We start from the raw sequence: 24,224 nt of genomic DNA on the forward strand, positions 1-24,224 counted from the left end.
CTGATCTACTGCATCAAAAGTGCTATGCACCAGGGTGATTATACCTTAGGACTGGGTCTGTTTCTACTTCATTCACATTTCCTGTCATGTGAATATGCTGTTCAGGGATGTTTTTATTTTATTTTTCCAGTTCCTATCGACCTGTGCATACACATTTCCACCACAATCAACATGAAGGTAGACACAAACTTTCCTTCTGAGTGGAAGATAACCACTGGGCTATCCCATTGTTCAGATATATGTATTCAAATAAACTGAGAATGTGGTATGCACTGCACTTTATGCAATGCAAGGACATGTGTATCCTACAGAAAGTAACCCATCCTAAGTAGTTATGGATGAAATACAGATTGTGTTCATTTGACATTAGCTCTCTTTCTCTCAGAAAACAGTTAATTCAGTGTTAATTACAAACTAATAAAGCAGCCTAATAAATCTAAAAAAGTATATATTTCAGGTGAGATGTTATTTGTAAAATGGCGATTCAAATAAAGAGGTTTGTTCGGGAACAAACATTTTTCTTTCAGACAAGGTCAAAATCAACAGCGGGAGAAAGTTGTTGTTGAAAGCAGATGAAGTATGACTCAGGGATGTGAGGAGATATTGTTATCAGCACACGCAAAAAAATGAATGGTCACATAAAACTGCCACAGTCAAACAATGCAATTCAAGTCCCTTTACAGTAGATGGGAGTATCTGCCTAGCAAATAGATAATGATCATTGTAGGGACAATAGGACTACAATTCCATACATTCCATTCATACCCTTTATCCACTTTTCAAGTGAAGCAAGAAGACTGTCCCAGCTGCGATGTTGAGCACTGTAATTCAATGGTCCCTTTTCACGTCCTGTTTTTTTTTTTTTTTTTTTTTTTTTTTTTGCTTTGCTTTGTTTTATTTTTGTTTTTTGCTGGAAATAGCTGCTGATGGGTAGCTTCACTTTCACTTAATGGAAAGCACCACTGTCTGTCAAAAGAGGGTACGAACAAGAGCTTTTTGTAGTGTCCCAATGGCAGTGCGTAAAAATTTAAAAAACAAAAATAACCATATGTAACCCACTTCTGGGTATGTACACCATATAGCTAGGTTCGGGTAGGAGCAATGGGAGTATACAATGTATCATAAATGAATGGAGACAACACCAGGTGTAAACAGTACATACAAATGTTCGTACCAATTTACAGTAATGAGCATGCATCAATAAATTACTTTTAAAGAAAATTTTTTGTATTTTTCACAGTGTGTGCGTTGTTTGAAAGTCTTTCTTGGGTGCATCCTTAGAATGAATGTAAGTGTGAATGTATATGTTGTGTGTGGATACAGCCCTACCACACCGTATTGACAATGAGAAGTTCAGTCTTTCCGGCAGATGATGCTTCTGTCCTCTGCGTGCAGTTGTCAATGAAGTTCAAGCTGGGTGTCTCGCCATCACAAATTGTGGATCAGCCATAGACTGGTTTCATTAACACTGGACTCCCTACCAAGGGTCATCACAATCACAGGATCACACAGACCAGGGTCTTCTCAAAAGACCAGGGTGTTCAAAAGACCTGACCTGTATTACGAATCAGGGCTTACAGTCTTCCGCTGCATACAACATAATACTACGGTAAATAACATTTATAGGCCCTTTATCTGTTATACCCTAGTTCAATAATCTAGTTCAATAAGTTCAAGTATCAGCTCAAAATAACATCTGCTTTAACTGTACAGTATACTATTCAACTGTAAAATGAATTCGCAGTTCATTTTAACACATGAAATAACCTGAAATACATTACAGTGAGAGCACTTATAGCTTATGTAGCTGGAATAAGTGCTTAAATTCAGTTAGCTTATTCAGCTATATTAAGTGCTTCAACTCGATTTATATTATAGAAGTTAGTCACCAACATGAAACATGTTCTAGTTTTAACAAAATAAATGCGATACTGGTTTTTATTTTTATGTGGCCTTCGCTTAGCATAGCTCAAATTACAAAACCATGAATGGCTCTGTTAATTCGACGAAATGGTCAAATGGTAAACATTACACACGTTCTACTAAATACATGTACCAACATTTATACTGTGGCAGCTCAAATCAACAACTTAATTTAACTATTTCATGAATTGAGCATGAATTTAACTTAACGCCGCTTACCGGAGCTAGCCTCCTTCACATTAAAGAGTGGACATGTTAGAATGCTGAAGCGAACTCGCTCACGAAGAACAAAATAATATGAAACCGGGGCTCCAGACGGACTCACGGTAGTTGAACTGTGGGCATAAACCTTCCTACAATTAATCTGGTAAATTTCAGTGATTTATATCATGTTCTGATGAAATTATGAACTTCTCTATGCACGATCTACTCACGGAATGTTTTTTGCCTTTTCGGTCCCACTTTCTCCGCTGACCACGCTCACGCAGTGTATGCAAGAGGTGTCACTCAAAATCGATTAAAGGCAGGACTTCCATATTTTTCACTTCTGATAGGCTAAAAGGGGGTTAGCTTGACTACCGGTTTTTTTGTTTGTTTTTGTTTTACAAAAAAATTATTAGTAACCCATATTTTCTATCGAAAACGTTAGCATAAATTGCTAGCTACTTGCTTTGGAACATAAACTGTAACGTTAAGAGACCTGAAGTAATTTCAAGGGGAAGCATCTACAACTAAGGACCAGAGACTGTAAAAAATAGCTAAAGGTCGGGAAAGTGATATCAGCACATATATGCCAGTGTGTAGCTGCTGCTAGCTATAGTTTTCTATCATAATGGTAAATCTACAGCGCACGGTTTGGCAAGGAACACTGGCAACGGAACCAATTCATGGAGTGTAACGCCTCGTACACAATTGATTCGTAAATTTCATTGCCAAATTCTTGATGCAATCCTGTTCCCTGAAGGTGCGGGCAGTGTACCTTGAAGGAACGTGGAGGAGACGATAATTTTGGTGGTGCTGCTTATCCCTGATTCCCTGCGTTTTTGCAAATGAAGTAGAAATGCCAGATTTTTGAGCAAGCAACAACCAGGAGGCTGGACTAGCACGCTAACCCAAACTCACTACAGTAGCCCTTGCTTCGGTAGCTAGCTACTTAGCTATTAATAGTAGCTCTTGCTTGGCCTAAAAACTGATCAGCGGCCCTCTAGCAAAGCTAGCAAAACCTTAAGAAGGTTGGATCTCGTTTTGGTGGGAATGATACTGCCTACCGACTGGTTATCATCAATAATACATGCAAAAAATTGGATAATTTGTTAGCTCCACTACACTCAGAAATGCAACTGGAAGACCTAGAATCAGAATAGTGAAAACAGAACTGGTTGAGCTTCATTATGTATTGTAGGTTACTTAACTATCCTTACAAACAACCTGATGCATAAAACTCTTTATAATTAATCTGTTATAATTTAATGATTCATACCACATACTGAAGCACCATTGGATGTTGTGGAGAAAATTTGACTGAACAAGTGAAGTAATTATTGAGCATTCCCCAATCGTCAATCAGAATCGAGCCTCTTCTAAAAGCAGTCTTCTCCATCAGATTTCCTTAAACAGGGCACTGTATTTTGATGTGTGTTGCATTATGACTTAGCACTGGATAGCACGACTACATTCAGCTTAGTGTTGTTTCACTTGTCATGTTCCTAAATTAGTTAACTGCATTACACAACATTATTCTATCTAAAACCTCATTGGAGAGTTGTAGTTAGGTGGACAGCAAAGATGGGCTAGTTTATGTGCATGGAGGAATGCAACATTGTCTTAAGTGTTTCTGCAGACAAATGCCATATATCCTTATATATAGAAGCAGAACTTTGAACTTTGTTCCCCATGGCTGTCTATATTCTGATTTTTACATTTTCTAGCCTGCTAAAATATTTATTCAGGTGCCCTGTTATAGATTGGCGGCCTATCTAGGTTGGATTCCTGCCTCTCGCCCAATGCATGGTGGGATAGTCTCCAGCAACCCCGCAACCCTGCCCAGGATAAGCAGGTATAGGTAATGGATGGATGGATGGATAGTATTTGGTTAAATTCACAGTTCACTTAATCAGTTTAATATTTTCTTCTTGTCTGTTCAAAGCTGATTTTTTTTTTGTTTTTTTATCAGACAACAGCAAAAAAGGGCACAGAAAATCATATTACTTCTGTACAGCTGCATCTGTACAGAATGTGCTGCACCTCTATGCCCTGTCAGAATTTACTGGAAGCTGACAGATCCTTGCTCGTGGTAAGCCTAAACCTGAAGACACTTCCTGGCCAACTGCTTTAGGATTCAGTGCAGTGCCTGTTTACCAGAAACATTCCTTAGAAAGTGTATTTTGAGGCTCTCTTCTGGCATGGGCTCATTCAGGGTGTTTTTTTTTTTTTACACCTAAGTTGAACACATCCCCCCCCCCATTCCCAACAATGGCAGCCCCCTGCTTGGCTGTGCTTGGTCCTTCCAAGATTAAGACAATTTGTGAATAATGCTTTAACGGCCTGTATTCACAAATTCCACTTGGCTAATCATTGCCCAACCACAGCCAGCGTTTTTTTTTCATGGCACACCCCCAGGCCATGTTCTGCTTGGGCATATGCAAGACAGTATTGGCATTCACTGAGAGGCAGGAGTTCAGCCAGAAACTTCTGGGTCACATGAACTTTAGTCAGCATGTAATGACCTGCCTTCAAGGGCATGTCTGAATTACTTTCAAAGCAAAAAAGCATTTTTGCAGTGTTGTCACTCCTTTATTGTGTCACTTTCATTGAATTTACTCCAGATTGTTCTTTCAGTTTGCGTCTTTACCCATGGGCCAGGACACAGACAATACAAACAGAACTCAGGCTTAGCAGCAAAGCTTTGTATTTATTTATTTATTCCTCAATTAGAAAAGCAGCTGTTTGCACTACTTGGGATCAAAAAAAAATGAATTTCTAATCGGTATCAAGACAATGTTTGAACATGTAAACAGGCACTTAATTCAAGTCTCAACAGAATAGGTGTGGTCTCACATCCAATCACTGACAGAGCTTAACACCCTTTCATCAGTGATTTTCATTTACACACCAGCCCCGCCTTGACCTGAACAATTGTCTGTCGAGAATTCTGGCTTTGCTATAATATTTCAATCCAGCCATCACTACATGAATGAGATTGGAAAAACTCAGAACTATGCTGAGGCAGTCAAATATATTCTGGAACATGCTGACACAGTGGTCCTATGGGGATCTGCACCACCACCCATGTCAAAGGAACTAGTGGTGCACCTCCATTAAAACAACCCAGATTTAAGGCCATGGCTGCCTCCCATGACGTATCTCTTTTTACATTGTTTCATCTCAGTTGCCAAATGTCTCAATGGTTTACAAACAGTAAGGCAATATGTTGCTATCCAGCCTTGAGCACGATAAAATGAAGAGTAGCATGCACTAAAATTGAAATGTTACATTCAAATCCACTTGCAAAGGAGTCCTTGCTCTTCAAATACTACAGGGGTCCCAGCAAAGAAACTATGTAAATTCACAAACTTCTGACCTTTTGTCCTATCTAAATTTAATGTGTACTATACTTAACTCCTCAAAACTTTATAGATGCTGAATATAGATCAAAGTCATATGCTACCTTAAAATGTCCCTCTTTATGAAGAATATTGAAGAAAATGTGCATAACTGGAGTTAAGCAAAGCCAGTGAAGCATGTACAGCAACACATTCTAAACATTAAAACAAACATCTACATAGAGAGGGGACAATGAGGGGATTGCCATCTTAAATAAAAGCATTTTAAATTCTTATGCACAGACACTGGCATATATCACCATTGTGTAAAAATGACACTAACATATTAAAAACTCCATCACACTGAAATAAATTAATTTCATATTTAGAAAAGCTGTTTTTTGTGCCTTCTTGACTGTTCAATTATTTTGGTTTTCTTCTCCAGGTGAGACTGACTTTCAAACATGAGGGAATATTGGCGGGAAAAGCTACATTAACTTATGTGATAACTTGTGTGAATGATGTTGACTGAAAATACTGTCCATTTTTGTGTGCTGCTGAGGTTCAGTTCATGGTGAGAGTTTATGCCTATTTTACTTTTCAGTTGAAAGTTGAAGAACAGTGACTTCCTTCTGAAAGGTAGTTGCTGGTTGCTTAGATAGCTGGAACAGGGGTTCACCTTAAAGCAGTTCTGAAAGCACATTACCTTCCTTTTTTTCTTAAATAAACAAATTCAGGGGCAATCCAGACATCTGTTCTTTTTTTCCATTCCCCGGCTCTGCCTCTTTCCAAAGTTCTGTTCAAGCCACTGCCTGACATCGTTCAGATTGTAAAAAAATGGTCCCTTTCCCCCTAGATAAGCAATTGTCTTCTTCTGAACAATGCAGACCCTTTCAAAGGACACACCGTAGGCCACATTGGTGTTGTTGTCCATGCAGTCAGCTACGAGCTGGCACTGAGAAGGCATGGAGAAACGTTCCAGAAGCCTCTGAGCAGCCAGAACTCGCTCCTCAAGGCTGCGGTGCTTCTGTACTTTGAAGGAATGCGCCTCCACTGCTGGCGCTGCCCAGATGTCGGAGGGGTGAGCCTCGTCAATGTAGACCAGGAGAAAGTCGGCCACATCCGAGAACTCTTCCACCAGCTGCCGGAAGGCAGGCAGGTGGCTGATGAAGGGGGGTCAGGTGGCCGAGCCAAAGTTGACCACTAAAGGACGGTCGGATGACGCAAAGTCCAGCAGGTTACACTCATCGCCTGTCCTGCTACTGAAGCCCAGCTTCCTGCTGCTTACACTGGGGACCTTAACCACTTTGGAGTTTGGTGCTTCCCCACCGAGTTTTACCTGATCAAAAGCAACAAAAAACAAACATATATACACAATTATGCTTTACGATGACATAACATTTAATAATATACGGGAAACTCCACCCAAAATGAGAATTTCATATGTTCTAGCTTTTAGAATGGTTGGTGTGGCCTGTGTGCAATTGAATATATGGAGTCTTGTTTTGTTTTCATCTGAACTGCAGGCGTTCATCTGAACTTTCATATGTCCTGAATCCTGTCTCTACAATGGGGGAAAGCAAAAGCAATACCTGGATGACAGCATTGTTCTGGGTAGTGATCTTGACATCTTTGCTGTGGGTTATTATTATATGTGACGAGAGAGAAACATCTCAAAGTGAGGCCCAGCATCTTAAATAATGATGATAATGGCTGGAGTTTCCGTTTACTTATTAGTAGACAGTTAAAAAAACAGCTATGATTACTTGGATGAACAGAGTACCTGTTGTTTTATATATAAATATATAAATAATATCTATATAAATCATATTTTTTTTCTTATCTGTATTTATTCATGGCTGTTCTTATGCAAATCACATGAAGATTGCGCATAAAATTTACAAACAGCCAGCATTCATTTTCTCATACACCTGGGATATGCACAAAAACAAAGGTCTGCACATGTGTCATGAATCTAATATTGTTTTTTTGTAGGAACATTAAGAACAAAAGTAAAAAATAATTTAAAAAACATTTTGTGAATGAGGCCCAAGTAGCTGTCAAGTACTTTAAAAGAGCTAGAGTTGGGATGGAAGTAGGTTTACCAACCAGAGAAGCAAACTACCATTAAGTTGCTTGCTAATGCTAATGAAGGAAAGTGGAATCATAAAAGCTAATGTCCTGTCACATTTTAAAGTGCACATACATCTATGGGAACTTTATAAACTCTTGTATAACTACATGATGACACGTACTGTGTAGCTACTTAGTAAGGTATCATTCATTTGGTGCACATGCTCCATTTACTTTCTTGATTTTTGCAGTAGTAAGAAACAATGTAGCTGGATGTGGATGGGTGTCTTAGTGAAACAACTTGAGTTTTGTATTCTTGATCCAGTAATGTTATGGATTTATTTTCACTAACACCAAAACAAAGGATTTTTGTTTATTTTACTAGGCTTTGAGCCAGTAAAATGCTGGGGAAATCTTTCCAGAATCCAAACTTGGGCTCTCTTTTACACATGACCCAGTAGAGTTCCTAAATATAATGGTGCATTAACATGTGCAGGTGTATAAGGGGTACTGGCTACAGAAGCAGTAGGCCGCAGGAGGTGTTCCCGTAAATTAGTCGGAAAAAAGGACAAAAGTTCTCACGGTCTTGAGGGAGCCCAACAAATGTGATGGGAGTATTTCAGACTCACAGATACACAGAAGGATATAGACAGCTAAGGCAGTAACATACTGGAGCAGAAGTGCAAAGTACGTTTCTGTACTATGAGGGCTTATGGTGCTGATGGCACTGAACTGCCTGCCAATGATGGTTTTACATCGTGAGGTCATTGGTTAAATTATTTGATGTCCCCTTAAATACTGAACACTGTTGGAGACAATGGAAGGTGGTGACACAGAAAGTCTAATTTACAAAACTGCATCTCACAGGCATTTCGTCTGTTCATTAGCATAACAGTGATCACTGTTCTTGGGATTAGAAAGTGATTATATTACTGTCGGTGAACCATCATGGTCCTGTACAAAGTATAAAGACACATTGTAACATATCTTAGCATTCACCCTGTCTGGCTTTGCGTGGTATGATTCTACATTGTGCATCAATTACAGTCATACTTGTGCAAACACACTAATAGGAACCTCCCTAAGTGTTATAATTTTCTCAAGTCAGAATTTTAGAAATATCTACAAATTTTCTTCGGTCTGAATTACTTTCAACCGGTCCATTGCTAGAGTATTTTCCGAAATATTTTCTAATCAACAATGATGTCGTTGTCAGATTCAACACAAACATCAAGAGAATAAGTCCAGCACTTTTGTAACATGTATAGCCAACAAACTGAGGTGAATAAACTGAAGAATTTCCAAAAGGGTCCTGGGTTACTGTTCACCACTACTTGTGCACTGTATGGCAGACTATAGACACACATTCTTGCATCAGCAATAAAACTGTATCAGCTTTAATGGAACTTCTAATTATTCCAAGCTCCCCACTTGCAACATCAAGTGCCTCATTTTCACTTATGTACGACCTGCCGTCAGAGTAAGAAGCATGTGTTGAAAAGAATACCTCACTTCACAGTATAATTTATCCAGAGCCAGAAAGTTTAAGCTACTTTGAAAGAATGCAATTCCGCTCCACTGGTCTTTGAGGAAGTAAGATTTTTAAGCCGATTATTCTTAAGCAACAGTGCCGCATCAAATATTCTTTACTTGAAAAATCAGAACACAGAACTCCTGTTACTATGTAGGCAAAAAGCTTATGTCACATGGGTTTATTTTATCCATAGTAGGCTACATCAACAAACATAGGGTGGTAAGTTTGGTATCCTTCTTCTAACATCTAACTTGATTTTACCTGAGTGCAAACTGTAAAGCTCCTCATTTAAGACACACGTAACAATTAAAAGAAAACAGGAGATATAAAATTAGCTCTTAGATGGAAAAAATAGAGGGGAACCTGCAGAAGAGGCAGGAAATGAGTGTCATGGTTTGGTTTGGCTTTGAATTCATTGTTGTAGGGGAGCAATGGAGGTCAACTGTAGTCAACCAGCTAAAAAAAGATTTTACACTTGACAGACTTACTGGCCATTGAGAAACTCATTTTCTAATTGTCCTTCTCACGTTATCACATTTCCAGTTGCATATTTGCGATAATGTAATGAAAACGATACGGATTTTACTTGCTCAAATAGGCTATATTTGATTTATTTTGATTTATTTATTTATTTATATTGAAAAACCCGAAGACATTTGGCCCTGTTGCCAATATACAATAGGGCAACGACCAACAGGTTCTTCCACTTTTAATGAGTAAAGTTCAAATGTTCTAAATGGCTGAAAATGTTTTTATCAATTTAAAAAGTTAACTTGGCTCTCAAAGGGGGTTAAATACAATCAAACACAAAGGAAACGCCGTCTTTGTTGATAGGCTATACATTTAGCCTACTCTGGGTTGATAGGTTTAAGTAGAAGAACTATGATAAATAAAAATTATTTATTATTATTATTATTATTATTATTATTATTATTATTATTAATTCTGTTAAAGGTAAGAAATAGTGTTCTCCGTTATAATTAGGCCAACGGAAATTGCAATCAGTGATATGCCTGTTATACAAATGACTGCCATCAACAAAGGCAAGTTTTACCCCACTCTAAAAAAAATTAATGTGGGCATAGCAGACATGGAAATAACGTGGATATTCCCTCCACGAAGGAAGAATAATGGCTTTAAGCAAAATTACCTGCTTGTAGGCATCCAGCAGAAAACTGTTCCATATAGATTTCAAGCCAGCAGAAGTCAGCATGCGCTGCCACTCCTCGCCTACAGCCGACCCGGAGCAGCTAAGAAGTAATACCACGCGCTTCAGTAGTACCACCGAGTCATATAGCGCAAGGAACAGGCAGTTCGAGAAGAAACCTGGTAGTATCTGCAAGGTAACCAACAAGTCCACACTTAGCATGCCCATTTTCTGTTGAGGAGGGAAAGTAACCGCAGACTCAGGTATTTTCTTAAAGTTCATCTTTTTAAACCCATCCTGTTAAGGTGGTGTCTTCCCTTTTGTTAGGCTACTTTCTTTGTTGCAGGCTTGCATCAAGGTTCGTGCTATGTAAAGTACACAACTGTGTTGCCTCTAAGTTTGCATGTATCTTTAGTGCAATAAATCACCAGCGATGTACTATTAAAAATAAGTAATGCAAGCGCGAAGATGCAAGGCTGGTGCGATTTTTCAGAACTTTTCTATTCCCACTTTAATTACTGTTCTTCGGTAACAAAACGCTCTGTCGCTGTGCTCTTTATATATCGTAAGTCATTCCCCGTTCTGTAATAGACCTCGGGGCTTATCTTGTGGTGAGATCATGACGTCACGATGAAAGCTTTCTCTCTGGACAAGGGCAGATAATAAAATGCATGGAAACAGACAGCTGGGAGGAACTTACTCTCAAACCAGCTCTTTCAAACATCAGTTATCGCACCCTTCAAACTAGACAGACATTAGCCTACTAATGCAGCAATGAAAGTAATTTCATGTAGCTATGCTTTGTTGAATAAACCAATCGGATTGGTACTGGGTACAGGATGATTGCAGGGTGAAAAGTGTAAGAAAATACGTTTAAAACGATATCGTAATTATATTGTACATCAAAAACGGCATGGTATTTAACTGCTTTCCTGTAATTTCATTTTTTCAAAGCTAGCCTAACATAGCTAGGGCTAATTGTGCGTTACCAGTACATAGGTGTACCGGTACCGGTACTTTTCCTACACTCCATCTGAGAAAGTTTTGTTTCGGAAATGAGCGCACATGGATGCATGCTTGACAACAGGTAGGACAAAACAGCAGCATTTCGAGTAATGTTCTCTGGAATAAATTCAAAGTGATACTGATAGTCTGATATCATTATATTTTACTTTATTCTCTGTTACTAAAGTAAATTGTTAGTAATATGAACATTTTGTTATTTTGCGTGAAGCATTTCTATAAAAAGAAAACTGCATTCTCTGTAATTCCAAATGATTTCTTTCATACTAATAAAGCTAATTGAAACTGAAAAATTGAATGGATACATTTTTATACACGAACTTTTTTTTTTTTTTTTTTACATTTAACATTTCTGTGTAATAGAAAAGTTCAACATATGTATTTTCTCTGAAAAACAAAAAGTTTCAAAAGACAGATAAGCCAAACCAAAAAAAGGCTTACTACCAAATGACCCCATATGGTTCTTATTTTTACCATCCATGTCAACTGAGAGTGCTGTAAGGTACAGTTTGCAGGAGCAATGCAATGCAAAAAGAGTGCACTGGGGCACCTTGTCTGACAGGAGCGCGTGACCAATGTCTTACTGCCCGCTGTGTCTCACACGAATTTGGTCTTGTTCCAGCTCACCCACCGCTTTCAATTAATTATCACAAAGTCTCAAGCCAAAAATGTCAACTTTTCTTGTTCAATTTTCAGCCACAGATGAGGACTTAGTTTGGAAATAATGGACTCTGTAAAGGCCATGTCTCTGTTCCACATGAGACCAAAATGGAGTGAGGGTTTCACAAAAGCACATTTGGACCGGTGTGTGTTTCTTATACGAGACTATAGTCCATTCTGTCATTTAAAATGAAGTCAATATATAACTTATATTTGAAATGAATGCCAGAACTATGATCAAATTTAGAAATAATTCAATTCATTTGTCTTTAGTGGACCAACATCTTGCCAGCAGATATGTTCTTGTAATTTCCCCATACTACATAGCTAAGGAATGGATGCAGAACTTAAAATAGCAAGGGAAGTGGGTGGTGGGGCTCTTGTAATGCCTGTGGAAGCAAGCAGGTTCCAAATGAAGTTTGCTGTGCTCAAGGGAGTCATGGGGGGGGGGCTAGTGGAACTGTCTATCCAGGACCCCAAGCCAGGGGCTCAAAAGGCCTGGACTAAAAAGTTTGCTTTGGGACAGCAGCCCACAGAGACTGCGCTTGCTAAGGGCCGAGAATTTAATCCTACACCCCTGGCTGTGCTGTCCAGATTAAAACACGTTTAATGGCATTGTGCTTAAATCCCATTCAGTGCTATTTCCACGCATCACTGTACTGTTGTTCAGCCCTGAAATACTATGAGAGGCCAATGAAGGAAACCTTTTTTTCTAATCAGAGTAGCCAGACATTTTAACTTAGAACAGATTTTAAAAGGTTTGCCATTTAAAAATAAATCAGACCCATGAAGTCAGGTTGTGGGGGAAATAAAAAATTAATTAATGGTAACTAAATAAAGGAGTAAAGTTGCTATTCATGGATGTGAATACAAAATACTGCCAAAAATTTATTTTTACAAAACCTGCTTCCAGCTGTACTAATGATCAGACCGCAGAAAAATTGAGATCCTGTTTCAAGAGCAAACTTTGCCTCTCTCATACAGCTCAGATAGGCTTCCTCACAATTAGCTGAGGCAGCCATTGCTAGCTACATCCTGGGTTGGTACAAAATGTGAATGCTTTGTTTTACTTTGGCTGCCTTGGGCCTCTCATTTTGCTTCATGCCAGTTTTATGTTGTTCTTGTTTTTTGCACATCAGTAAAGGTATCTTTTAAGACATTCCATTTACCGTAGGAGCACCACCACTATACTGCACATTCTTTTGGCTCATGCCTTATTTAATGTCTGAAATTTTCCATATGAGTTGGCCAGAGAACAGTTTAACTACTTAAATGTATTTTTTTTATTATCTTTGTGTCAGGGGCGGGTGCTAAGAATATTTATTATACCTAAAGGATGACAGGGTTTCTCAAGGAAAGACTGCCAAGCAGCCAGCCCACGATATGCTACATTGATTTTTAAGCTGTAAAACATTAATGGGAATATTTCAGACATGATGGTGATATGGTGAGTTTTTCTTTTGGGTTGAAGCATTGTTAATGTGTTCTTTCCCACTAGTTCAGAAACTATGATCTGAGCCAATTTAATACTGTTGCACAAGACATACATTTTTCACTCCATTTTTGTTTTTAAGAGCATATATAAACCATGTCTAATGGCAACATTAGTTGTAAAGAGTAGTATTGCAGATGTTGCTAACAAGGCGGTTAAGCTTCTGTCTTTTTCTTTTTCAGGATTTGCGTGCGAGACTTTGGCCGCAAATTTCAACATGTGATGCAGTGCAATATCACAATTCACACTTAAACGCGCTGTAACAATAGCTGGATTGATGAACTGGGATATTGGACAAGCAGGTCGTTTTGCCTTTTAACTTTTCTTATGACCAGCTGTTCCTCCCTTCTGACTTGACAGTTGGCTCAGAAACTTGCACGCAATAAGTCGCGCGGCTCATTCACACTCAACCCAGAAGAACGCTCACGTCTCTTACAGTAAAATGAGTGTTACTAATATCCCTCAATGTACTGCATCCTCATCTCCTTGGACTGGTTGAACTCTGGCATGCTGAATGTAAATTGAAGGATGTTTTTGCACAACTTGCCGTGTGAAGTGCTTATGGCGACATTGTTGTACAGTAGAAGTTTAATATGTGTAATAATAGTTAAATTCAGCTACTCACGATAATTCAGTTGGCAGCTTTGTAACTTTTCTGGCTAAAACATTCTGTTCAAACGCATATGAGGATTTAATTATGTTTGACATTGCGGTACCTGCTGTTCCCACAAGGATGATTATTTTTGATTGGAAAAATATGTTTCATCATGCAGCAATATTTTAGAGTAGCTCCATGTATATTTTTTATGAAGAGTAATAGGAATTCCAGTGCCCACAATTAGTCTTAGGAAGACCACTTTGTTAGTGTAATGCTTCCGCCTGTAACATGCTTTTAGATTCATCTGCTGTTAACTTATTAGACCACAGCAAAAACCAATCTCCAGTGGATACTGGAGGGATAATTGTGCCATTTGTAACAATAATAGCAAGCAGTGATGGTCAATGATGACTAATTAAAGTGATTTACAGTACCCATAAACAGAGTCTATAAGGTGGCTGACTGAGAAACTTGTTCAGAATAATGTAGATTTAAGATTACTTTACTTACAGGCTTTGTATTTTATTTTACTTTTATGTACATGGACATAGATCATTTTAAACAACATCAATGCTTAAAATGCATACCAAAAATAAAAGCAGCAAATATTTATTTCTGATGAATAATCTCAAAACACATTTGATAATACTGTACATTTTTTTAAATTTAGACAAATCCTTCATGGTGATTAACCTTTTATTCAGAGGCCATAGTGGGAAAACTGAACTCATAATTGCATGAATTATTCAACATAATGGAGAGTGCACAGCAGAACAGTCCAGCCCTCATTCAGTGTAAACTGCATAAGGCTCAAACAACACACGATAATGAAACTCAATCACTTCTTCCACATTGTTTCATTCATTTAGTGAACCGCTGTGATTAACAGTAGCAAATGAGCAGTGACTTAAGTTAAGTTAATCATTTTCTCAACGCACGCAAAGTAGCCCATTGGAATGGATATTACATGGTTGAGTTATCTTGTTAGTCAATATTGGCTTATATGCATTGTTGTATGTTTTTTTCCCATTGATGGTTACCAAACACATCATATACATTCATATCTAAAACTAGGAACATGAAATTTAGATACATGTCTTTTGTATTACATATTTTGTTACAAACTGGGTAACAATAAATGTTCATTTAGTCATGAAAAACTTCACCTGTAAAAATGAATTATTTCTTGAAATACTTTACAGAGGCCAGATTGGCATCACAAGAAATGGCTTTAATACACATTGCATTTAGAAACATTTTGGAGGAGGCTGATCTATCATGTCTATCTTTGCACATTTTTTCACAGAAAACATGGTTGTGCACATTTATGATTTAATAAGAACTGACATCAACTCTTTTAACCTTTTGGTTGTAAAAATCAAAGGGGATATATGGTTGGAAAATCCTTGAAAATCCAAAAACGATGTTTGTCTGATTTGAAATAAAAATGCAGGAAAGCTGGACTCATGTTATTGGGAGACAATGAAAAATTATCAGTATTAAGTTTGATTCCTGGTTTGCTGGTGAATCCTGAAGACCTTAATACTGATGTCAGCCAAGGAGAGGGAAGATATCGCATATCCCATTATAACAAAACATAACATAATGACCAGAACATGACATTCAACCAAACAATGCTTTCCATTTCCATAGAAGACAAGGTTCAGTCAGTGCACTGTTACTTACTGATCATCTCACAAGAATAATTTCCTCCCTGCTAGGAGGGGCATCTTCCATTCTACAGCCCCAGTGGGTTGCAGGAACATCATAAAGATCTTATCATTCTGGGTCTGGTGAGTTGCTCATCCGCTTAAGACACCATTCTCATTCTGGTGCACAGATGGGTCCTACCATCTGGGGTCAAATCCTTATTGTTCTCTACTGACCCCTTCTGGTCAATTGGGTGCCTGCAAGTCTGGCTGTTGAAGTGCACATGAAGTCTTCCTCATCTGTGTAGGCCTGATTTACAAGCTGTGGTGGGATAAAAAGTGACACTTGACATTGCATTTTTCAAAGGACAAAGCATGCTCATCTGTGTTCAGTTGCAGAGGATCTAGTAATTAGTGCTGCTGTATAATTGATTGTTAGCGAAATATCCACCCAAGTCCCACCCTCGTTAGTGACTATTGCTATGTATGACAAAAGAAGATGGAGACTGCTGGCAGTATCTGTTTGAATGAATTACCGCAAGAAAATATTGCAGATGGTTTTTGGAAGTATAATCCAGTATCTTTGAAAAGTAGTTTGGCTTGATACAATTATAGATAGGTATCATGTAGTCTTCCATCAATAAAGGGCTGGAACAGATTATCTGCCATTAGACACCAATTAGTGGTTGGAATAACACCACGGAAAGGTTTGCAAAAACATAGCCCAAGAAGTGCTTGCTAACGTTAACTGTGCTTCAAGAGCTAGCTTAACCAATCATTAATCTAACCTGTTGGACTACGCCCAATTTAAGTTATACCATCATGGAAGATTTAACCCACATAGCTTAATCATGTGCAATATCTACCTATGCTGGTAGCTCTATTTATACTTCTTTTATTATCTATCTTATTCCTTTTTTACTTTATTATTTTTTTATTGTTTTACTAGGTTTTCCCTTTGCATACATAAGGACGCATGCAGGCTAACTTTCAACATTGCAATGCCAGCTAACAACTACTTATCTGCCATACTCTTAACTGTACATTTGACAAATGAACTTGACTTGATTTGGTGTAATCACTTGGCTAACTACAGCTAATAGATGTTATCTGATGTTATTAATAGGCAGAATAGCCTATAGCTTACTTTTGAGCAAATGTGTGGTATGGTATTATGAGTGTCACAAAGTTTTATCCACAACAAACACTATAACATGTCTGTTTTTTAAGTTACCCAACAACAGCTTTTAACCACCTACTGAAGCTTTGTAACTGAAGTATCGGATCCATTATCAGATACAGTTTTGGAGTTAGAAAGTGGAGGAAGTCGTACATTGTAACTGTTTCTTAACAGGGATTGGTGGACGGCAGTGTCAATCATAAATTTGCTAACAGTCAACTGGGCATTCCAAATTGGGAAATATTTCCACCTTACTTTTACTTAGTAAGTTTATTAAATCCTAATGATTATATTTGGGATTGTCTGAAAGTATGGTATCTCTGAGAACAGTTTGCTCTTCCATCACATCAGTGTGTGTAGGAGATTTTATTTATTTGATTTATTTGAAGAACAATGGCATTACATCTCAAGGGCCATGTCCACTCTATACAACATTATATCTAAAACACCATGACACAACATGAGGGTCAAGGTGACATCCTTTAGGAATACTGGCACCCATTTTTCATCTACACCTGTATATGAAAATGTCACATGGCAGAGGAAACATATTTTCTCTGTTGGGGTCCAGAGTCACCCAGAGGCATGGCATCCACAAACACATTTTCTTTTTTATTTTGGCACAGTGTTGTACATCAGCCCATGCAGGGATAAATGTCCCTAGGAAGCATAATGACGGCAATGTACTGTGAAGAGGATACTGAACTGTGAGTTCAGAGATTGTTGAAGCATAGGAAAACCCATTAATTTACCACAGCTTTGTGAATAGCATAGAACACTAACCTTTTGAATTTTTCATAGTTGTCTGGGACTTGTCAATACTCATGCTGATGACTGCTATTTAGCTTTTCATGACTTGAGCCACAGTGGTGGCAATCTTTATGCTAGCCATAAAATTCTTCAGCACCATCACTGCCCAGCCAGCTTGTCTTTGGCATACATATATAATATAATGTTTGGTGAAAATTCAACGATATGAGTGGAACAAGTGTAAAAGTAAAAATGTATAAGCCATTGTTGTGAGCAGAGTGCATGCTCCAATGTGCAGGTCACTTTTGATCCCATTGCGAATGCTCACACTTCTAGTTGGAAAAGTTGCAGATTTTACTTCAAGTAGCAAATTCACATTACAAAAGCTCTTTATTCATAGGTTTTCTATTGCCCTTTTTTCAACCTATTGCTTTGAGTAATTAGTTTTATGGTTTTAATGTATGTGGGTAGGTGAGTTGTCCATTGATTGACTTGACTTCTCTTTACTCCAACTGTGCTTCTCTTTTTTCTGACATTACAAACCTTTTTGCTGTGGTCCCTGGGTAGTCACTCCAAATTACAGTAATAACAATGACAGTGTTGTTCTGCTTTAGTGAAGTACTGTTTCTGAGGAAACAAGATGGAGAACTTTTTTGGAGCATTAATTCAGTTCTGTCATTTTCAAATTTCTTGCATTTTGTAAGACATACTACTAAAGGACAGTGATTATTCAACAGTCAATCTGCAACTTTTTTCATGGTCTTTGTATTTCCAGCTGACACACAAGAAAAAACATTGAATTTCAAACCTACTCATTAGTCAAATGCTGTAACCACTAAATATGCATGTTATTTTACAAATAATTTGATTATTCATCAGATAAATAAAATTGAAACACCAAAATGTTTGCTGTCAATTGAATTTAGTCCTGTCTCCTGTAGACTACTGAGGGCAATTAATGACATTAATGAAAAATAATTAATGACACTAATGACAAATGCCAAAATTATTAGTAATATTTTAAAGATTATTTCCATCCTTCCACTGCCTTCTCTTTGTCAGTATTGTCACAAACATCCATTTCCTTGCTAGCGTCACTATGTATAGCCTCCACTTCACATATCTGCACTCTATTTGAGTCACAATATTGTAAGTAAGGCAGCAAACCCTGCTACATAACATGGATGATGACTACACTTTCCTGTGTGCTTTTTGAAGAGAGTGGTTCTCAAACCCGGTCCTGGCGGCCTCCCGTGTATGCTGGTTTTTCTTCTGACCGTAATTGCAATCCCAGGATTTTAACCAGATGTTAATTTTTCTTAATTAGGTACTTTTCATGTTTAGTGGGGATTATTTACCCTCTTAAGACACATTATGTGAGAAATAGCAATGCATGTCATGAAGAATAAAATTCCCATGTTCACATTTTGCTTATTTGCAAAATTGCAAACAGTTGTCTAAAAAGAGGTCAATTATTTTTAACTGATCAAATGAAAGACTGGAGTGAATCAACAGGCTCCTAACTGGTGAAAGTGTGTGCAACTGACTACTAAAACTAACCATCTGCTGAGATGGGAGATTCAAAGACAAAGTAAGTGACAACATGCCATGTGTTAACAGGTTAAAGAAAAAATAAACTTAAGGAATTAAACATGCATTCAACAGTTTAAAGTTTAAGATACTACTACTGCTTTAAGATATTACTTCTGCATCATAAGTCAAAAAGCATATACTAATACTGTTATATTGGGTAGGCCGCTACCAATGAGAAAGAAAATGTATGTGCTTTGTACCCCGTAACTTTAAATCTGGGTAACTTATGCTTCATGGCTAATCTGGTCTGGGGAAGGTTATGATCAGGCTATCAGATTCAAACATATTTTCAATATCCTGTATCAAATGCAAGGTTTAGGAGCTCTAGAATGAGGAGTTGTCACATTAGAAATAGCCTAAACTGTAGGACAATTTGTGAGAGTGTATATTTAGGCTAGTGGTAAGGTAAATTCTTTAATTAACTAATTTACACAATTAGTCATTTTATACCAACCCTTGTCCCAGGCTTTACTGGCAGCAATAGTTTTACTTATTGACATTATGATTGTTCTAACTTCTTCATATCCATCTATTATATCCATCCATAAGTCTTATTTCTTTATTTCCACAATTTTGTAGACACCACCACTTTTATGATGTGTGCAGAGCTTGATTAAAAATCCTGTGTTCACTCAGCAAGTTGATAACCACCTTCATGATACTGGTTAAGCCCGATAGCAGTTTTGGGAAGGTTTTGTGAAGCCAGCTAACGAAAAGAAACTTTGAGTATGTTAAGCTTGCTAAGTGGTATATGTTAGACTGTCATTCTGGTAAACGTCAGAGATCACGCTGTCGACACACAAGGACGTAGCAGATACCATGTTGACATATACAACTCTTTCTAAGGAATTTGATCAATTACTCAGGATATGGTAAACATGAGAAGCAAAGGTCAAGGTAGAAACATACTAAAATCCTAGAATCAGTATCAGTTGAGGGTTATATGTAATTTGTGTCATGAGGGAAGCATTGACGAAAAGCAAACAGCGATTTGAAAGCACAACATAAAGTGAATGTTTAGCCTATATAGTGTCTGGACTACTACACTTCCAAAATACAAAATATAAAATAGAACTTGCATGTCATTCTCTTTCTGTTTATCTTTGTTTGTGTGTGTTGAATATCAAAATATCATGTCATATCTGACTTTCCAGCACACCAGTGGCAAAGACTTAATTTATTTATTTATTTATTTGAGTGCGTTTATGTGCATTCTGCATATCCTACTAGATACAAATGGTTTTTCTTTAAAGGCAATGTCAGTCAATTACCATAAAATAGTAAAACACTGAATTATTGTGCCCAGAAATGGTTATTCACTGCGCTCAAATTCTGGTCAAAAGTGGGATGCGTTTATTTTGGTATTTGGAGATCTGGTGACTTTTGTAATAGGGCAATGGGGCATACAGTACATCAGAGCAGTCGTGTAATATCATGTACCTTGGTTGCCAGAAGCTAGTCTGGAGCAAAAAGGCTCCCTGCATGCAGACGGTCAAGGCTTCTATTATTGCTGCTCCAACACCTTTCTCACCTCTGTAATTCAGCACAAAAGGCTCCCTCCACTTTCCTCGAAATGCTGGCAAGCATTTTCGCAAACCATGTTAGAATTTTGTTTTCAGCTTGCTCCAAATGTCTTATCTGCTAGACAGTTCAAGCAAACACTTTTGTCTGCACAAAGGCTGAGCCAGGATTTCAGAGGAATTAGTGACACTATGGAGCCTCTAATTTAGCCCATCATATAAAAGAATGAAGAACAACTGACCTTTTAATGAACAACTGACAGTGAAACTGACAGAAATGTATAAAAAGCAATGGAAGAAAAATCAGGCAGACTATTTCATATATATATACACACACACACACACACACACATTGATCTGAAAACTGAATGTAATGTACTAAAAATATACAGGTTTTTTGTTCTTTATAGTAATGTACCTCCTTGAGTCTTGAGCAACTGATATCATGTTGATTTAAAACCTAAGAAGATTCAAGGGGGAAAAGTAAATAGAAGTCACATTTGCTGATTTAATAGGCTTCCATTCACAGTCATGGATGGCACTGCTTAACTCCAGAAAGAGCAGTTTAATGTAAACAAGGAACTCTAAATCACAAAGCAGACTAAACATTAAATGTTTAGAACAAATGTCTTCACTGTACACAGAAGCATTATCTGAGTTAATGGTGTGTTAATTCAAGATCAAAGACTGTCTGAAGATCAAAGATTTTCAGTGACTAAAAATTAATTTAAATTTTAAATGAAAATCCAGTTGAGATGTGCACTAGTTTGTATTCGTGTGATAGAAATTATATATTGTATATTGTCAAACCTTTACGGTCTGTTGAGACCAAAGCCTGTTAAATCAAAGCCGTACAGTCAAAACATTTTTAAAAAATCATTTTCTTTTCTGTTCTGTTAGAGTTCTGTTATTTTTATGCTATCAAATACATAAAGTCAGTGTTTTTTTCAGTGAGTTTTGCACATAGTGATGATTTGTTTGTTTAAACATTTAGTTAAAAGGTAAAACACGTTGGCATTCACAAATCCTTTCTATGGATGATGATGCGCTTAAAAACAAGCCAACTTAGAAAACTTAATTTTGTCTTCATGTACCAGTCACACATATGCATTCTCAGGATGTTTTTCTTCATAATTATTGTAGTGTTTAAGTGATCAGAGAACGTTTTGTTTTTCTTTTGCTGGTACCCATTCACTTCAGTGAAAAAGCTTTAACTGAGGATCATGTGCGTCATCAACAGGAGGACAGTCAGGCTCAGGGCTAAAAGCCTATTAGTTTAAGTGCCAATCTGCACCAATCATTTAATAGTCAAGCAAAAACTCTTGAATGTTAAACACTGATAATTTTTGTTTTAGAAAGACATTCAGTACCTTAATCCACCAATGACCTTTTCAAACATTCAGAACATGGGAGCACTGTAGATTGTGAACCAGATTTGACCGATCTGAATAATGAGTTTGATAAAATACGTAAGACACTAGTTTCATAGCACATACAGACTGGGGACAAATTAAAGGAAAAATCAACATTAAGTGTCTTCGTAAGGTGTTTGGCCACCACCAGAACAGTTTCAATGCCGCTTGGCATAGATTCTAAAAGTCTCTGGAACTCTACTGAAGGGATCGAACACCGTGCCACTAAAAGATATTCCCTCATTTGGCGTTTTGATATTGGTGGTGTCTGACACAACGGGCCCAAAATCTCCCATTGCTGTTGAGATCTAGTTGTCGACAGACTGTTCTTCCTGACACAATCCGATCATGTCTTGCATTGACATTCTCAGTCACCTGAGGAAGAGTTGCTCTTCTGTTTTTCCTTAAATATCGCACTAATGCACAAGCATCACTGTCAACAAATGTGTGCTTTCGACCACAATTTCCAGCCCTTTTCCCGATAGATCTAAATGCAGATGTCACTTTAGTCACTGTTCCTATTGAAACCCTAGCCAGTTAAATAGTCTTTGTGACTGAAGCTCCTGCCATTCGCTTTTAAAATCAATTAGATCTTTTCCTCTTGCCATCTTGATCCAAAATTGAAGTGAACTGGGCCTGCTCAGCATTTTTATACATGCCAGGGAGCAGAAGTTAATTGATTAATTGTATCATGCAGTACACCTGTATGGAAGCATCTGCATTCGTCATGTTTCTCCACTCATTTATTCAGGTTTTTCCTTTAATTTGTCACCCATCTGTAAATCATATGTGCCACTGTGGTAAACATTAGTTGATACAACATAGGTGACATGGCAAATTGACATCACATTAAGCCTGAAAACCATTTTGATTTGTGATATTTGCATCTGTCCTATAAGGAAAGAAAAATAAACACACACCATAAGTAAGGCGTAAGGAGCTGGAGATCGTAGGGATTATAGTAAAAAAGTATAATGAACAACGCAGACTTAAGCTCTGTAATTTCATTATCAGGGCATTCAGATTCACATTCCTAACATTACCTTAGAAAGCAATGATTATTGTGACTGGTTTGACATAGATTGTTTTCATTGCAACCAATCATACATTTAATGGTCATTGACAACATAATTCAATTAACAAATTGATTGCTTCTTCACTGATAACTCATAAAATATACATTTAAATACTAAGAATTCACCATAATTGCATTTAAGTTCATTAGAACAATGTATTAAGGTGCATTACAAGTACATTTTAACACAAAATATTAAGAAAGGCTACAATTCTGTAATATTAATTAAACTCTGTAAGTGTTTGTGTTTGGGCAAGCGTGCATGCGTGAGTGTGTGTGCGTCTTTCTATTTGTGTGTTTGGGTGGGTCGGTGCATGATTGGGTGTGACAGAAATGGAAACTGTATGATTCATTGACATGAATACTACTTCAACACTAGGCAGAAATACTTCTGTATTCTAACAAATCATGCAGATTCAATCTTTAACTTTTCTTTTGAGATTATTTACTATCTAGTCATGCAAGTCCCTTTCAATGTTTTATCAAAATTCTATGTTAATTTTGTTTTTTCAATTCAATCTCTTATCTAGTTAGACATTTACTGAGTAACTATCTTAGTGTGGGGAATAATGTATTGCTACAAGCATCATGGCAGTGTTTTTCATTTTTCTTTATCACACTCTGATGCCAACAGATGGCATGCTTAACTTATGACAGCATTATGTAGCTTTATTTCAATCCATTTTATTGTATGGCATCATGCTGGCACTTTGTTATTTATTATAGGCAGTAATATGAAATAAAATATCATTTAAAATTTAAAAATAATGAATGGTCATGTGCTATTTTACATTATTTATGGAATATCGCAAAACATATTCCAAATAAATTTTCCAGTTATTACATTTACATTATTACATTACATTTATTTGGCAGACACTTTTATCCAAAGCGACGTACAAAAGTGAACACACAGAGCCTTATTTGTGCACCAAGCTGAGAACAAAAGGCATCACTTATAGCCAGTCTGGCATTAAGTTGTTGATCTCTAACCCCAGGGGTACTGTGACATGTAATCTACTTTGCCACATGAATAGTGAATAGGGAAAGTCT

General features: G+C 37.4%; 1 protein-coding gene across 1 annotated transcript; it reads right to left on the minus strand.

Annotated features, from left to right (window-relative positions):
* Positions 1-4,814: 4,814 nt before the first annotated feature.
* Positions 4,815-10,771, minus strand: dio2 (iodothyronine deiodinase 2). Its single transcript, XM_035387479.1, has 2 exons — positions 10,223-10,771; positions 4,815-6,804 (listed from the first exon to the last, which is right to left on the minus strand). The coding sequence occupies exons 1-2, from the start codon at positions 10,499-10,501 to the stop codon at positions 6,199-6,201; spliced, it is 885 nt and encodes a 294-aa protein (XP_035243370.1). The 5' UTR covers positions 10,502-10,771; the 3' UTR covers positions 4,815-6,198.
* Positions 10,772-24,224: the final 13,453 nt, after the last annotated feature.

This window comes from Anguilla anguilla, chromosome 1 (assembly GCF_013347855.1).
Source record: "Anguilla anguilla isolate fAngAng1 chromosome 1, fAngAng1.pri, whole genome shotgun sequence".
NCBI classification, from domain to species: domain Eukaryota; kingdom Metazoa; phylum Chordata; class Actinopteri; order Anguilliformes; family Anguillidae; genus Anguilla; species Anguilla anguilla.